Source organism: Bos grunniens, chromosome 16 (genome assembly GCF_055505025.1).
Source record: "Bos grunniens cultivar Pamir isolate PY7600 chromosome 16, Bosgru_T2T1.0, whole genome shotgun sequence".
Classification (NCBI taxonomy): Eukaryota; Metazoa; Chordata; class Mammalia; order Artiodactyla; family Bovidae; genus Bos; species Bos grunniens.
In genome coordinates this window covers 47,274,418-47,292,818 of record NC_141180.1, presented here as the reverse complement: position 1 = coordinate 47,292,818, position 18,401 = coordinate 47,274,418, and the positions used below count along the sequence as shown (strand labels likewise).

General features: G+C 35.9%; 1 protein-coding gene across 25 annotated transcripts in view; it reads right to left on the bottom strand.

Annotated features, from left to right (window-relative positions):
* Nucleotides 1–18,401, bottom strand: part of SDCCAG8 (SHH signaling and ciliogenesis regulator SDCCAG8) — a 244,979-nt gene that overhangs the window by 186,909 nt on the left and 39,669 nt on the right. For all 25 annotated transcript variants that reach the window (XM_086344898.1, XM_086344900.1, XM_086344899.1 and 22 more), the window contains 2 exons: nucleotides 13,129–13,193; nucleotides 9,964–10,152 (listed from right to left, as the gene is read on the bottom strand). In XM_086344898.1, coding sequence (XP_086201024.1) covers nucleotides 9,964–10,152; nucleotides 13,129–13,193 — 254 coding nt within the window. The remainder of the gene's footprint in view (nucleotides 1–9,963; nucleotides 10,153–13,128; nucleotides 13,194–18,401) is intronic.

The window sequence follows — 18,401 nt, the reverse complement described above, 5'->3', positions numbered from 1 at the left end:
AACTGAGAAAAATAATTTTTTTGTCTAAAGGAAATGAAAAAGGAGTGAATTATTTTGATCAAATATAATCAAACACAGTAATTATGTGAAAAAGTGGAAGAATCAAAGCAAGATTATTCTGGTTGAGTAAAAAACATTAAGTAAAATGCAAACAAAATCAATTTCATATTTATTTGCATTTCAGAAAATGCTCTAACATAAAAGGGACTAGCTTCATTGAGAATATGCAACCCAACTAGAACCTGTGTTTCCAAGTAGAAAATAAAAATTCACTCTTAAGGATAACAGGTCAATATCATATAGTTACCTTTCCTAAAGTTTTAGACCTACTAAGAAACCAAAGTCACTATTCAATGATACTCTTACCTATTCCTAATACTATACCACCATCAAACCTGAAGTTACAAATAAAAAGATTAACAAAAACCTCAGAATATATATTAACAAACAGGCCACAATAGGATCAAGTTTCTAACAAATTTGCTTCTTACAGGAGACTTACACTTAATATATTTAAACTATTTCTAGTATATCCTCTTGCTAAGAGTAGTCTGTCACACAGTACATACTCAGTGAAATAAATGGCGAAAGAATAAATGAATGAATAATGACTTTGCTACAGGAGGGTATCAAAGAGGGTAAGCAAAATTCTGTCCCAGTTCTAATATTTTACAGTTAAATTTTTTTTTAGTTCCCCCACCAGGGATCGAACCCATGTCCCCTTTGGGGAAGTCTGGAATCTTAACCACAGGACTACCAGGGAAGTCTCCTATGTCTAAATTTAAAAAGTCACTAGACTACTTAGAACTGGAAACAAAACAGTTTAATTGCTCTGGATCAAAAAATTTTCAGAACATGAGCTCACCAATTTCAGACTATTGAATGACAAAAAAATCATCAAAGATAAACCCTCAAATACTGTGGTGGCTCAGACAGTAAATAATCTGCTTGCAATGCAGGAGAACCAGGTTCAATCCCTGGGTCAGGAAGATCTCCTGGAGAAGGAAATGGCAACCCACTCCAGTATTCTTGCCTGGGAAATCCCATGGACAGAGGCACCTGAAGGGCTGCACTCCATGGGGTCACAAAGAGTCAGACACGACTGAGCAACTAACCCATACACACACACACAGATGTTTTGTTAAGGTCACCATTCAACAGTGAATCTGTAAAAGAATTGTACTAAAAATTTGTGCAACCACTGGACTGACACACTATGATTTTATGTAAAAGAAATGTAATATATGCTTCAAGGTGGCCCTCAGACCATCTGAAAAGTTCAGGAGAGATACTTAAATTACACATAGGCTTACAGGTGCCACTAGCAATTCTGGCAATTTAGGACTATCTAAATTTGGCAATTTAGGGCTTCCCTGGTGGCTGAGATGGTAAAGAATCTACCTGCAATGTGGGAGACCTGGGTTCAATCCCTGGATCTGGAAGATCCCCTGGAGAAGGGAATGCCTACTTGCTCCCAGTATTCTTGCCTGGATAATTCCATGGACTGAGGAGCCTGGCAGGCTATAGTCCATGGGGTTGCAAAAGAGTGGGGCATGACTGAGAGACTAACACACAGGACTATCCACTCAGTCACTGCATTTTTTATTTGTTTTGTTTCAACTTAGCCAGCCCACATACCAAATAGCAAGCACTTGAAAAAACAACCCTAGGTATGTGAGCCCTGTCCTCAATATAAGGCTTCCTATGGGGCCCACTAAGTAAAGAATCTGCCTGCAATGTACGAGATGCAGGAGAGGAAGATTTGATCCCTGCGGTGGGAAGATCCCCTGGAGAAGAGCATGGCAACTAAATCCAGTATTCTTGCCTGGAGAATTCCATGGACAGAGAAGACTAGCAGGCTACAGTCCGTGGGGTCGCAAAGAGTTAGACCCAACTGAAGTGAACGAAAATGCGTGCAACATAAGGCCCTGCTTCCTGTCCCATTTCTATGTTCATCTGGCCGACACCTTCTTGAGTTTTTTTCTCCTGTACTTCAGCCCCATGCTACTACTCATTATCTGTCCTTCAGAAACGGTCAATGCTGGCCACCCAGACTAACTAGTCAGCTGCAGTGCTGCTCCTAGTCCATAGTGCCAGCCCAAAGCCAGGCCTGGGCAAGCCTCTTACAATGGCAAGTCATACAAACTTACATGATACATCAGTGTGAGAGTGAGAGGGCCATCTCCCATGGCAAAAGTTCTTTAACTGCTTAAAAACACCATGGGAATGTTTTGATGAGCGTGATCACGGAGTTTTTCAAACAAAGCAAGCAATACAGCATTAATCCTGCCAACATGCCATGATGCAGATGATAGAGCAGCTGAGGCAGAAAATGAAGTAAGAAGCAGGGGTGTCGCTTCTAGGATGAACTAACAATCATGTAGTATTTAAGGAAACTAGTATTTAAGGAACCTAGAGCAACAATCAGAGCAAAAAGGACTGAGAAAGTCTCTGAATAATCTTGGCCAATGTTTATATATGGAAAAGAGAGGAGTTGGTCTGATACACACGTGAGCTTCATCTTGAAATATGGAGTACTCCATATTTAATTCCTTCAATTCCTAAGCTATTCCACAGTTATTAGCAGTTTTAAGATTTATTAAACATCACTGTTTTTAAAAGAAAGTCTAGAAGGCTGACTACAACATTTCCTTGTTCCTCATTTCTGGGAAGTTCCCACTACAGTCTTTCTTTTTCTTTTGGTTTTCTGTGTATGTGTGTAAGAGAGATAATGAATTCTCTTTTATTCTTAAGCAGTTATCCTTAGTTTTTTTAATTTTCTTTTTTAAAAACTGAAATATAGTTGCAAAGCAAGCTATACAGAAGATTGCTTGGCTATCATATGGGTGATTGGCTAAAAAATCAACAAAGTAGCTTAAAATTGGTACCACAATACTACATTTTTCAATAGAGACCAAGACACACTTTTAATTTATCATATTTGGGATACAACTTCAAAAATTTCACATTAGAGTCATGCAGGAAATACTACAGTACAGTTCATTGAGGGTTCAGGCTTTTTAATTATGCTTAAAACTAGAAATCGAACCTAAAAAGTTTTGGCCACTCTTCAAAGTCAGCATAAGATTCAATATTTAGCTTTCTGCATTAGTAAATTGAAAGAAACTGAACACCAGCTTAGGCCATGGGAATAATACAGACAATGATTTTCACTGACAGTAAAAGTAGAAGCCTTCCACAGTATACTGTTATTAAAGTAGAATATGAGTCAATGACATGCTGACAAAGCAGAAAACTGAACTGAAAAGGTTGACATTTATTCTAAGAGGCTAAGAGCTGAAATATAGGATAGAGACAAAGGAATATGTAACTGGGCAAGAATCTAATTTCTAAATGACTGCCAGGCTTGGAATCAATGTAAACATCATAGCTTCCTTTTAAGACATTTTACTTATAACACAGAAGTGAAAGTGAAGTCACTCAGTCATGTCCGACTCTTTGCAACCCCATGGACTGTAGCCTACCAGGCTCCTCCATCCACGGGATTTTCCAGGCAATAATACTGGAGTGGGTCACCATTTCTTTCTCCAGGAGATCTTCCCGACCCAGGGATTGAACCCAGGCCTCCCACATTGTAGGGTTAGGGTTAGAAGGATAATATGAAATCAATATAATAGGAAAAAGAAACACTGCTTTTTATTTGCTGACTGGTTTTCCCTGACTAGTTTATCTTAGAATATCCTCTTCATCTGCATGACTTTGAATATGCTTTTTTCATTTTAAAATTAATCTTTCATTAAATTCTTCTTATAATAAATTAATTACCAATATGGTTAAAATTGGTAATTAAAATTTCAATGTGTTAAAAAGCAGAGACATCACTTTGCCAACAAAATCCATATAGTAAAGCTATGGCTTTTCCAGTAGTCATGTACAGATGTGAGAGTTGAACCATAAATATGGCTGAGTGAAAAGAATTGATGCTTCGAATTGTGGTGCTAGGAAATACTCTTAAGAGTCTCTTGGATAGCAAAGAGATCAAATCAGTCAATCCTAAAGGAAATCAATCCTGAGTATTCATTGGAAGGACTGATGCTGAAGCTCCAATACTTTGGCCAGCTGATGTGAAATGCTGATTCATTGGAAAAGACCCTGATGCTGGGAAAGACTGAGTGCAGGAGGAGAAGAGGGCAGCAGAGGAAGAGATGGTTAGAAAGCATTACTGACTCAATGTACATGAATGTGAGCACTCTGTGGGAGACAGTGAAGGACGGGAGAGCCTGGTGTGCTGCAGTCCATGGGGTCACAAAGAGTCAGACACAACTTAGCAACTGAACAACAACAGTGGTTAGAGACTGCTTAACACACACGGTCAGTTTCAATGCCTTCTTCTACTTCTCCAGTGGTAATCACTGTTAAATATTGGGATTATTCTTTTGCATCTTTTTCTATGCACATGTATTCATCTGGTTGTGAGTGAGCCTCTAAGAAAATACAAATAGTTTCCTGCCAGGTATGTCTTTCTTATCTTTTTTTCATTTTTTTTTCCTTCAATAACATATTTTGGAGCTTAGTTGAACATTAGTACATACAGATCTACTCCATTCTCTTTTTTTTTTTTTAATTTTTTTTAATTAATTTAATTTTATTTTTAAACTTTACATAATTGTATTAGTTTTGCATAAAATTTCATACTTTATCTAAACTGAAGCCCAGTTATTCTTGTTTAAGGGATATTTATTTAGGTTGTTTACATCTAAAAGGAAAACCTATTGGTTTCTTCTATACTTTCTATGCTCACAATACTTCTGCTACCACATCTGTAGATTTCCCACACATAGCAATTCTCTAATTCTGAGTGGCTACTAACTCAATTCTGATACCAACTGCCTGGAATTGACACAAACCCTGCAGGTTAAGGTTCAGTCCCACATAACAATCTCAACTTTAGGTTCCAATTGTAAGTCCCAGGTACCTTGTATCTCTTCTGACCAAAAACCATGGATTTCCATGATCCTTTCCAGTGCAAAATTATTTGCTAGAACAGCTCACAGAACTCAGGAAAGTGTTTTCCTTAATATTGCTCACTTATAATCATGAACAGATAAATAGAAGAGATCACTAGACAAAGGTATGTGGGAAGGTGTGTGGAGCTTCCACATCCTGTCTGGTGTCACATTCTAGTACTCAATGTGTTGACCAATCCAGAAGCTCCCTAAACTCCATTGTTTAGAGTTTGTCTAGAAGTTCCACAGGCATGATTGATTAAATCATTGGCCATTAATGCCTGGACTTCATCTCCAGCTCTTTCCCTTCCTAAAGGTTGTGAAGTAGAGATTGAAAATTCCAATCTTCTAATTACATGGATGGTTTCTGTGGCAACCAGCATTCTCATCCTTAGTCAAAAGTCATCTTAATATAAACTCATGGGCTTAATAATAACAACCTATTGCAGAAGCAGAGGAAAAACACAAATGTTAGTACAAAATACATACTTATTGCTTTTACCACTTAGAAAAATACAGAAGTTTTAGGAGTTCTATGCAAAGAATGGGAAATGAAGACAAAAATATGTATTTCTTATCAAATGACAATATCATAACAGCATTACAAATAATGCTGCAAATAGAGTTCCCTACAAATGCTCTATTATGGTATACATACATTCTCTAGTGTAGATTTTGAAACATGTAATACACAATTTAAATATTAATGAACAGTGCTAAATTACCCTCAAAAGTAGTGTCAATCTATACTTCCATTAGCAGTATATGAAAATACAGACTTATTCATAGCCTCATCAATTCTTGAGACCACTAATCTTTTTAAAATTTTCACCAGTTTTATAGTTGGCATTTTTAAACTGGTATTTCCTTGAATGAGGCTTTGTTGGTGGCTCAGCAGTAAAGAATTCACATGTAATACAGGAGTTGCAGGTTTGATCCCTGTGTCAGGAAGATCATCTGGAGAAGGAAATGGCAACCCATTCTACTATTGCCTGAAAAATCCCATGGACAGAGGAGCCTGGTGGATTATAGTCCATGGGGTTGCAAATTTGGACACAACTTAGTGATCACCATTTTCTTAAATAATAACACCACCACCATTTTCTTGAATAATAACAGAATGAATAGCTTAAATGGCAAAATGACAACAAATAACAAACGTTGGCAAGGATGGAAGAAAAGGCAACTCTAGAGCACTGTTGGTGGAAACGTAAATTAGTAAGCTGTTAGGTAAAACAGTATGAAAGTTCCTCGAAAAATTTAAAGTACCCAAAGAACTACCATACGGTCCAGAAATTCCACTTCTGGGTAGTTTTCAGAAGAAAACAGAAACAGAAATCCAAAAGGATGTAGACGCCCCTATGTTCACTGCAGCCTGATTTCCAATAGCCATTATACAGAAGCAACAGACATGTCCATCAAAGAACAGAATAAAGAGGATGAGGTAGACGTGTATAAATACACATGCATAAACAATGAAATATTACTCAGCTATACAATGGCTGAATGAAATGAAATGAAATCTTGCCATCTGCAACAATACAGATGGACTTAGAGGGTATTATGCTAAGCAAAATAAGTCAGACAATAAAACATGATTTCATTTATGTTTGGAAAATCTGAATAACAAAACATGAACTAATGTAACAGAACAGAAACAGAATCAGATACAAACAGGGGGTTGCCAGAGGGGAGGGTTTTAGGAAGATGAGTAAAATAGGTAAATGAAATTAAGATTATTTATTTTGAAACTTAAGTCAAAGGATGACATGTGCAGCGTGGGAAATACAGTTAATAATATTGTAATAATTTTACATGGTGACAGGTTTAACTAGACTTACGGTGGTGATCATTTTGTAATGTATAGAATTATCAAATCACTATATTGTGCACGTGGAACTAACATGGTATTGTGGGTCAGTTACACTTCAACTAAAAAAAAAGAATGAATACTTAACTCGTGCATTATCATCCTCTTTTATTGCTTACCAATTCCTATCCTATACCTACTTTGCAACTGGGAAGTTTTTCTTTTCTGTTTCTTTTAAAAGAAATTATTTATACATTGTACCAAAAACTTTTTTCTATAAAATATAAATATTTTCCTATCTTTTAGTTTAGTTTGCAATATTGTATCATAAGTAAGTTTTTGTGTTAGTGGAGTCAAATGTAACATTTTATTTTCCCTTTTGACTTACTTTCCTCATCATGCTCAGAACTTTAATTAGCCCAAGTCCATAAAGATGTTTTTCTATATTTTCTCCTAATACTTTTGTAGTCTAGAAATCATATCTAGGTCTTTAAACCATCTTGAATTTACTTTTGTGAAGTATGATTCCATTCTTTTTTCAAATATAAACAAGCAAATTTTTAACTTCTCTGAGTCTCAGTTTCCTTAGTTGTAGAATGACGGCAATCTACTTACCTCATCAATGTTTAACTATTAAAAGACATTATGTTTTAAATTTCCTGGTACAATCCTTGGTATATTAGAAATGTTTATTACACATCAGTTTTATCTGAAAATATATTTAACATACATTTAATAGATTGTCACTATGTGAAATACTAGCGTGCATGCTCAGTTGCGTCCGATTCTTTTCAACCCCGTGGACTGTAGCCTGCCAGGCTCCTTTGTCCATGGAATTTTCCAGGCAAGAATGCTGGAGTGGGTTGCCATTTCCTTCTCTAAGGGATCTTTCCGACCCAGCCTGCATCTCCTGCATTGGCAGGTGGATTCTTTATCACTAAGCATTCTTTATCACCTAAGGATTCTTTATCACCTGGGAAGCTGATATGTAATAAATATGAATAAGTTAATACTATATTTAATAATTAATATAATATTTAACAAATAGCAAGGCCATCAGTGCAGATCATGAAAAGTAACAGTGGAGAAATTTAGTTTTTATATAACAACCAATAAATTAGTCACATGTGGAAACCATGGTTGTGGGACATTTTTACTATTTCCAAGTATAGGAGGTAAAGATGGGTTTTAATATTTATAGAGCGTTTATAATATGGAAGGAAATGTTTGAAGCAATATATAGGTATGCATTCAACGTTCCCTCAAAAATAATACTATTAGGTACTTTTACCTCCATTTTCAAGTGGGGGAATTGAGGCATGAGAGGATTGAACCCAGGTCTCCTGCATTGCAGGTGGTCTCCTACACTGCAGGCAGATTCTTTACCAACTGAGCCACCAGGAAAGCCCTAAACAAAGTAAGCTGGCAGTAGAACCAAAGTATGGATCCAGGCAGTTTGACTCAAAAGCTAACACTCGAGTCACAAGGCTAAGGTGCATCCATAATATTCCAAGAGGTGGTATTGAATATTATTCACCAAAACAAAGGAAGACTTCAAACTCAGGGAAGTAAATTCATTCATCCAAAGGTCAAAACTGACTTTAATGACCAAGTCTTTTCATTCTCGATACCAGTTCCAATTAGAGGATCTCTGATGTTAACAAAGTTATGACCAACCTAGACAGCGTATTAAAAAGCAGAGACATTACTTTGCCAACAAAGGTCTGTCTAGTCAAGGCTATGGTTTTTCCAGCAGTCATGTATGGATGTGAGAGTTGGACTATTAAGAAAGCTGACCTCTGAAGAATTGATGCTTTTGAACTGTGGTGTCGGAGAAGACTCTTGAGAGTCCCTCGGACTGCAAGGAGATCCAACCAGTCAATCCTAAGGGAAATCAGTCCAGAATATTCATTGGAAGGACTGATGCTGAAGCTGAAATTCCAATATTTTGGCCATCTGATGCAAAGAACTGACTCATTTGAAAAGACCCTAACGCTGGGAAAGATTGAAGGTAAGAGGAGAAGGGGATGACAGAGGACGAGATGGTTGGTATCACCGACTCAATGGACATGAGTTTGAGCAAACTCCGGGAGTTGGTGATAGACAGGGAGGCCTGGCATGCTGCAGTCCATGGGATCGCAAAGAGCTGGACACGACTGAGTGACTGAACTGAACTGATGTTAACAATAAACGCCAAAATGTCTTGTCATATAAACAGCAATTTACTGAGTGTCTGCTACAGACCAAGTACTCTTCTAGAAGCCAGGGATATAGAAATAAAACACAGTTGCTGCCTGCAAGTATACACAATATATTATAAAGTTAGAGAAGGAAGGTGGCTAAGTCCATTGAGGACAAAATGGGGTAAGGCTGGTGAGAGAATATTTCTATGAGGAAGTGATGCTTGGGCTATTTAAATAAACCCAAAAAAGACAGAAAAATGTGACCCTGAGCACAGAAAAAAGCAGAGGGCATGTGAGAGAGAACACCCACTATAAATCATCCCTGGATACTGTATTAAATAATAATCCTCAACTTCTACAGAATAAAATTTTCATAGGAAAAGGCTTCCTCTGGAATAGTGAAAACAAAAGAAAGATGTACCCAGAGAACTGTAATATTTCAGCCTAGATGAAAACTTTGACTCCATAAAAACTCACTTGTAATTTGTCCCTGATCAATCCTCAAATATTAACAAATGGGATACAGTGGATCTTTCTTCCAGCATACTCATAATATTCTTCATGACAAGCACATATTAAAGACTTGATAAAAAAAAAAATACTCACTTTATACTACAGCAGGGAAATCTGAAATTGGGCAAAATCAAGAGAATTCCTCTCAAACTCAGTGCTGTAATGAATAGTGCTGGATCTTCAATTACAGAGTCATAGAAATGAACAGAATTATAAAGGCTATCTACTTCAATCCTCTCATTTAAAGATGAGACTGAAACCAACAAAGATAAAATTATTTGTCTGAAATGACTAGATATACACAGTTGGCAGAACCTACATATTCTTTCTTTAATATAGCTACAATGAAGGGACCTTAGAAAATTTATTTTATTTGAAGCTTAACATTAATCACATGTGATTTAGCATGGGGATAAAAAAAACTATAATGCCCATGTAAAGATATGGGTTTCCATGTCACCAACAACCCCACATACAGATGCATACTTACTTAGTCAGTCTTTCAATGGTTTGTATGTGAACATTATTATGGGTTTGGGAAAGAACAGCTTCATGCTGAGCACATTTCAAACAAAGACCACCAACACGGTTAGAAATATTAGCAGCAAGTAGAGACTCTTTATGCTTTAGTCGCTCTTTAAGATCTTCACAGTTTTTCTGATATTCAGCTAAGTCTTTCCTAAAAAGAAGGGAAAAAAGCTTTAGCAAGTGGACATAGCAGGGGAAGAAGTTAGGATAAACTGAAAAAGTAGCACTAACATATATATACTACCGTGTGTAAAATAGAAAATAGATAGATAGTGGAAAGCTGCTATATAACACAGGGAGCCCAACCTAGAGCTCTGTGACAACCTAGAGGGGTGGGACTGGGGACGGGGAGACTCGAAGGAAGGGGAGACTCAATGTGAATGATTCACATAGTTGGGAGGCAGAAACCAATAAAACATAGTAAAGCAATTATCATCTGATTAAAAATTTTTTTAAATGTCCAGGTAAAAGTATACTACTTTTAAATGTATCATCACAGTGATAACTACTATCATTTACTGGTGTTTACCTTATTAGGTGCTTTTTATACAATACCTTATTCTTACCACAACCTGGAGATATAGACGTGATTATCCGAATTGACCCTTTGAATAAAGTGAGACTTGAAAATATTAAATTTAAAGTTGTTTTAAGATTTTAACACAGACTAGTGTGCCTCCGATACTGGCTCTCTTTTCAAGGGTTCCCATCTCTTCCCAAAAATAAAACTCCAAAAAAAAATAAAAATAAATAAATAAAACTCCAAATATAAATCCTAAATAGTTTCTCTCAATAAAGGGATAACACAATATCCTTAAATTGAGGGAAATATCCTATTTCAAGTGTTAACTCTTTAAAATTTATAAAGAGAACCTTAAAAGATTGTATAAAGGATATGGATTTTATGCATGAGTAATTTAGTACTGCCCATTTTTCTTCAGTAAAAAAAATCAACTAACCACAAAGTTCTACAAAGGACTGACAGTGGGCTACAGAAAGAGGTCAGAATTCGGCAGACATAAGATTTCACAAGTAGCAGCTATTGGCTGGAAATATACAGCTTGATAATGAAAGGGCAGAGGAATTGTGTGTGTGTGTTCTTCATTTGTTTGTTTGTTTTAATGGGATAGTTCCTGGACAAGGTTTTTCTTTATGTTGATCTGTTAAGGATTAAATGACCAGTATATGGATTGTATTTTCCTTCCCCTTCCCTAAAAAGTTTTGGTAAAGTCAACTTAGGTAACTGAGCTTCCTTGCACACGTATCCCTTTCATATTGCATTTTTTTAAAAAAAGTCCTAACTTAAAGAAATTGTTCTTAAATTCTTAAGACTGCAGAAGGCAAGCACTGTATCTCTGGCTCAGACTACTCTCTATAGATAAATTCAGGGATCTATAGCCATCCTAATGTGTTCCCTGTCACAAAGGAGAAGCCAACAGTCAAGACATCTGGTTGTTACACACTTTGTCGACTCTTGGGATTTGGGGGGCTTTCAGACAGCCTGGAAGAGGTGGAAAAGATCTACGGGCCATCTAAAGGTTAAAAAAAAAAAAAAAAAAGGCAAATCTAATGACACTCTGAAGCAGAAAAAAAGGAGCTGTTTATATCTTTTTCCCAAGATAATATCTACAACATAATGTTTCCTTTTAAGTATCATGTAGAAAAGGTCTGATGGTTGGATGGCATCACCAACTCAATGGACATGAGTTGGAGCAAACTCTGGGACATGGTGAAGGACAGAGAAGCCTGGCACACTGCAGTCCAGTGGTCACAAAGAATTGGACACAACTTAGTGACTGAACAACAACATAGTCTGACTTTCGAAAGCTTTGTAAAAAGAACTTCAGAAGTACATTCCAAAGTCAAAGAGTCTCCATTACTATTTCCGTCAGCTTCAAATTCAAAACACTCAAGTAGATTCAGTTACATGAAAAGGCAAACAGAAAATTTAAAAAATAGGTAACATAAAACTAGAGTTTCCAAGACCAGTGATTTTATTTCTTTCTCTAAGAAAATGTTTCTTTAAATAATCTTAAATTATGCTAAAAGAAAATGAAGAAACAGAAGAATGCAGGGAACAAAGTCTGGTCCATTGCAAGGTGATATTTCAATGCCACACAAGACTGCATAGTTGAATTGTGAATAGAACCAAATAAGTCATATTTCCATAAAATAGTGAGCTGGAAATATATCACTAAATACTGAAGAACCAAAACACAATAGAAATCAAACTATAGCAAAGCAAGAAAACAAAAAATAGACCATTTTATAAAAGTTTAGGTTTCTTCATGAAAAATCAAGAGTCTATAGAAATCCTCAACCTTATAAGGCATGAAAGGCGTAAGAATATATTAAAATAAATGAATAACTACATTTATAGCAAGAAGCCATGAGTTCTGGTTCTTGGTAGTACTTTAGTTATGGCCCTAGACAATATATGGCCTGTTAAATTTTATTTCAAAAATAAAATTTACTAAAATAAAATTATAAAAATATTTTAAAGGTTATTTCATTAGAAAAGATTTCATTACCACTATTTCAATTAACCCTTAACTTAAAAAATTAATTCCTGTATCTTTTCCTACTCATAATATAGAACAAATCACTAATGGTTGACCTATAATATATAGGCTCTATTGGGATTTTTGAAAACATATCAAAAAGTACATGAAAATTTGTATATACTCAAATCTGCCAAGGATATAAAAACTCAAACTATTATACTACTATTGCAATTTTAAAATTAGATGAAGACCTCCTATTGAAGAAAAAAAATGCTTCTAATTTGAAAATTACAGTGCTTTATTTTATATTATTTTATTTTAAAAGCATAATTTCTATAAGAAGAGCTACTAATTCCTTTTTCTATATGAGAACATAATATTTTACAGCTGATGAAGGGATAAAATTTATAATTTAGCTCACATTTCTTTGAAACAGGATTAGAAAAAGGACCTCACAAATCCCTTTAGCCTTTACTAATCTCAGGAATTTTCATGTAGTGTACACAAAATTACATCAAGCAATTCCTATATTGACTAAAACTGAAATTTCAGTAAACATTCAAACATATTTTTAAGATCATCATGATTTTGCCAATGACTTTAAGTAGATGATAATACTTTACCTCAAAAACGTCAATTGAGATTCCAGGATTTCACTCTTTTCCTCATAAGTAAGTTTTAGTCTCTCCTTTAGAAAAGAAAAAAAAATGTGCATTTTGTCCATGTCCTGTGTTTTAATTATTAATATTAAAATCAGTTATTTCTTTTTACCCAGGAAGAAAATCAATGTGCCCTCTCTGGAATCACTTTCCCTCTTCCACTCCAAACACTCTATTTTTATTGAGTGAAAGCCTATAAAGAACTACTGAGTCATAAAATGGTGATTACTAATAAAAAAGTTTTTTTTTTTTCAAAACTGCATTCTTATTTCTAAAAGTATGACTCTGGGCAAAACCAATTATAGCCTGTAAAGTCCATGAGGGCAAGGATCAAATCTTCCTGGAATCTCCCATTGTGATTGCTGCATAGCTGATGCACCAAAAAATATTAATATGTGTTGGATGAATGATAAAAGTTATAAATCACAGTATGATAGACCAAAGTGATATATAATCCACAAGCCTCAGCTGATATCCAGTTTTTCTTTAATTCTAAGATAAAAACACTGCTACCTCCAAGAGCTTATATTCTAAGCAGAAACAGCAAGACAGATGAACAAATATAATTATATACAATTTACACTTGTGAAAATACAGAAGGTAAAATGAATTAGAAAAGGCAGGAACTTGTAATTTAGCTGAAGAGAAGTAGAGAAGGCTTCATGTGAAGAGATGCTAAGACTTGGATAATTTCCAATAGAGCAAAAGGCACAGTGGCTGGAGAAAGTGTGCTGTATATCTGGTCAAAAAGTAGTTCAGTATCACTAGAATGTAGAATGCTAGATGGGACAGTAGATGAGATGAGCTGATAAGGTAAGGTGGACAGTGAGTAGAATGAATATATGAAGACTTTAGTACATACAACTAAATAAAAGCCTCTACATAGCTGAAGCACTGGATGAATATTGAAATCTTTTTATCAGCACTGAATCTTATATTACACTGAAGGATATGTAAAAGAGATCATTACAAATGAAGACATTGCAAATAAATAACAGATAAGCTGCTGAACAAAAGTAATGAAGTAGCTACTTATAAAACAGAAACAACTCACAGACTTAAAGAATGAACTAATGTTTGCCATGAGGGGGAAGAATGGGGGGAAAGAGATAGTTATAGAGCTTGGATCGACATGTACACACTATTATATTAAAATGGATAACCTATAAGGACTGACTGTAGCACAGGGAACTCTGCTCAACATTATGTGGCCACCCAGATGGGAGTGGAGTTTAAGGGAGAATGGATACATGTTTATGCATGGCTGAGTCCCTTTGCTGTACACCTGAAACTATAACATTGTTAATTGGCGATACTCCGATATAAAATAAAAAATTAAAAAAAAAAGAGTAATCAAGCAGCAAAGATAGAAAATATTTAGTACAAAGCTGTAAACAAGCATAATTCATAGAATTTTTTTCTTTAGTGTTAAATTTTATTTATTTTTATTAAGTATAGTTGATTTACAATATTAAGTGTTTCAGGTGTACAGTCAAGTGATTTCAGTTCAGTTCAGTTGCTCAGTTGTGTTCAACTCTTTGCGTCCCCATCAACTGCAGCACGCCAGGGTTCCTTGTCCATCACCAACTCCGGAGCTTGCTCAAACTCATGCCCATCAAGTTGGTGATGCCATCCAGCCATCTCATTCTCTATTATCCCCTACTCCTCCTGTCTTCAATCTTTCCCGGGATCAGGGTCTTCTCCAATGAGTCAGTTCTTCACATTAGGTGGCCAAAGAATTGGAGCTTCAGCTTCAGCATCAGTCCTTCCAATGAATATTCAGGACTGATTTCCCTTAGGATTGATTGGTTGGATCTCCTTGCAGTCCAAGGGACTCTCAAGAGTCTTCTCCAACACCACAGTTCAAAAGCATCAATTCTTTGCTGCTCAGATTTCTTTATAGTACAACTCTCACATCCACTTATGACTACTGGAAAAACCCTAGCTTTGACAAGATGGAACTTTGTCAGCAAAGTAATGTCTCTTTTAATATACTGTCTAGGTTGGTCATAGCTTTTCTTCCAAGGAGCAAATGTCTTTGAATTTCATGGCTGCATTCACCATCTGCAGTGATTTTGGAACCCAAGAAAATAAAGTCTGCCACTGTTTCCATTGTTTCCCCATCTATTTGTCATGAAGTGGTGGGACCAGACGCCATGATCTTCGTTTTCTGAATGTTGAGTTTTAAGCCAGCTTTTTCACTCTCCTCTTTCACTTTCATCAAGAGGCTTTTTTTAGTTCCTCTTCACTTTCTGCCATAAGTGGTGTTATCTGCATATCTGAGGTTATTGTTATTTCACCCGGCAGTCTTGATTCCAGCTTATGCTTATTCCAGCCCAGCATTCCGCATGATGTACTCCGCATATGTTAAATAAGCAGGGTGACAATATACAGCCTGATGTACTCCTTTCCCGATTTGGAACCAGTCTGTTGTTCCATGTCCAGTTCTAACTGTTGCTTCTTGACCTGCATACAGATTTCTCAGGAGGCAGGTAAGGTGGTCTGGTATTCCCATTTCTTGAAGAATTTTCCAGATTGTTGTGATCTACACAGTCAAAAGCTTTGGTGTAATCAATAAAGCAGAAATAGATGTTTTTCTGGAATTCTCTTGCTTTTTCAATGATCCAGCATGTGTTGGCAATTTGATCTCTGGTTCCTCTGCCTTTTCTAAGTCCAGCTTGAACATCTGGAAGTTCATGGTTCACATACTGTTGAAGCCGTACTTGGAGAATTTTGAGAATTACTTTGCTAGCATGTGAAACAAGTGCAATTGTGTGGTAGTTTGAACATTTTTTGGCACTGCCCTCTTTTGAGTTTGGAATGAAAACTGACTTTTTCCATTCCTGTGACCACTGCTGAGTTTTCCAAATATGTTCCATTATAGGTTATTATTAGATACTGAATATAATTCCCTGTGTAACATAGTAAATCCTTGTTGCCTATCTATTTTATGCATAGTAGCTTGTACCTGTTAATCCCATACTCCTAATTTGTCCCTCCTTCACTCCCTCTCTCCTTTGTCAACCATAATTTGCTTTCTATGTCTGTGAGTCTGTTTCTGTTTTGTATATAGATTTATTTGTATTATTGTTTTAGATTTCACGTAAAAGTGGTATCATATAGAATTTGTATTTCTCTTTCTTCACTAAGTATGATATTTTCTAGGCTCATCCATGTTGCTACAAATGACAATATTTCATTCTTTTTATAGCAGAGTAACATTTCATCATATATATATAAACAATATATTTTAAGCCAATTGTCTGCTGATGGACACGAGTTGCTTCCATGTCTTGGCTATTGTAAATAATGATGCTATGGACACTGGGGGGCATGAGTCTTCTCAAACAGGAGGTTTCATTTCTTGGGAGGATAAATACTCAGGAGTGAATATCATATGGTAGCTCTATTTTGAGTTTTTCAGGGAACCTCCATACTATTTCCCATAGTGGCTGCACCTATTTACACTCCCACTAACCGGGCACAAAGGTTCCCATCTCTCCACATCTCTCCAGCATTTATCATTTGTATACTTTTTGATGATAGCCATTCTGACTAGTGTGAAGTGATACCTCACTAAGGCTTTGATTTGCATTTCTCTAATAATCTCTTTTTATGTGCCTGTTGGTCATCTATATATCTTCTTTGGAAAAATGTCTGTCTGGGTCCTCTGTCCATTTTTGATTGGGTTATCTGTTTTTTTGGTATTGAGTTATGGGATATTTCTATCTTTGGATATTAACCCCTTGTTGGTCACATAGTTTGCTGATATTTTCTACTATGCTATGGGTTTTGTTGTTGGTTTCCTTTGCATAGTAAAAGTTTTTAGGTCCCACTTATTTATTTTTGCTTTTATTTCTTTTGCCTAGGGATACCAATCTAAGAAAATATTGCTAAGATTTATGTCAGAGAATGATTTGCTTATGTTCCCCTCTAGGAGTTCTACCTACTCATGTAAAACTGACAGAATTTTATGACTGAATAGATGTGGGGGAGAAAAAGACATTAAAAATAACCCTGGGTTGTTGACTTGAACAAAACCAGATGAATGCTGATGCTAAAGATTTTTCCAGAGTGAGAAAAGGAAATAAAATGGAACCATTAAAATATTCAACTAATTCAAAAGAAGGCAGGAAAGGAAAAAAAAGAAAAGGTGAAGAAATAGCTGAAGGAGAAAAAAAGACATAACAAGATAGTAGATTTAAAGCCAAGTATACACATAATCATGTTTAAAGGACAGATATTGTCAGATTGGATAAAAAAAGCAAAACTCAACTATATGCTGTCCACAAGAAACCTATATTAAATATGAAGACATAAGTATGTTAAAAGTAAAACAATAGGAAAAAAATACAATGATAACACTAATCAAAAGCAAGTAGGAGTCAGTCAAAACAAAAATACCATGGAGTTTTCTCTATACTAGCACTGAAGAATAAGAAAATGAAAACTTTAAATATGTATATTGCTTATGATAATACTGTAAAAAAATCTAGAGGTTAATTCTAAAGAAAGATGTGTAAGGCCTTTATTCAGAAACTATAAAAAAAAAAAACTGAAAAAATTAAAGATGACCTAAATAGAGTGATTGGAGAAGGCAATGGCAACCCACTCCAGTACTCTTGCCTGGAAAGTCCCATGGATGGAAGAGTCTGGCAGGCTGCAGTCCGTGGGGTCGCTAAATTGGACATGACTGAGCGACTTCCCTTTCACTTTTCACTTTCATGCATTGGAGAAGGAAATGGCAACCCACTCCAGTGTTCTTGCCTGGAGAATCCCAGGGACGGGGGAGCCTGGTGGGCTGCTGTCTATGGGGTCACACAGAGTGGGACACAACTGAAGTGACTTAGCAACAAAATAGAGTGATATGTAATTTACTATTAGACAATTTATTATCATAAGATATCAATTCTTCCTCCCACAAATGACCTATACGTTTAATGTAATCTCAATCAAAACTACTTAATGGCTTTTCTAAAGCTAACTAATCATAAATGTATTTGGAATGCAAAAGGCAAGAAATAGGACATTCTTTAGCTCTAAGAAAAATGTTGGAAGACTTGGTCTACCAGATACAAGGTTATAAGAATCAAGACAGGATGGTAATAGCACAAACAAGTAGTAACACAGACACCAAGGAAATACAACACAAAGCCCAGAAACAGACTCACACATACGTGCACACTTGGTTTATAACAAAGGTGTCAGGCAAATGATTGCTTCTCAACAGATGATGC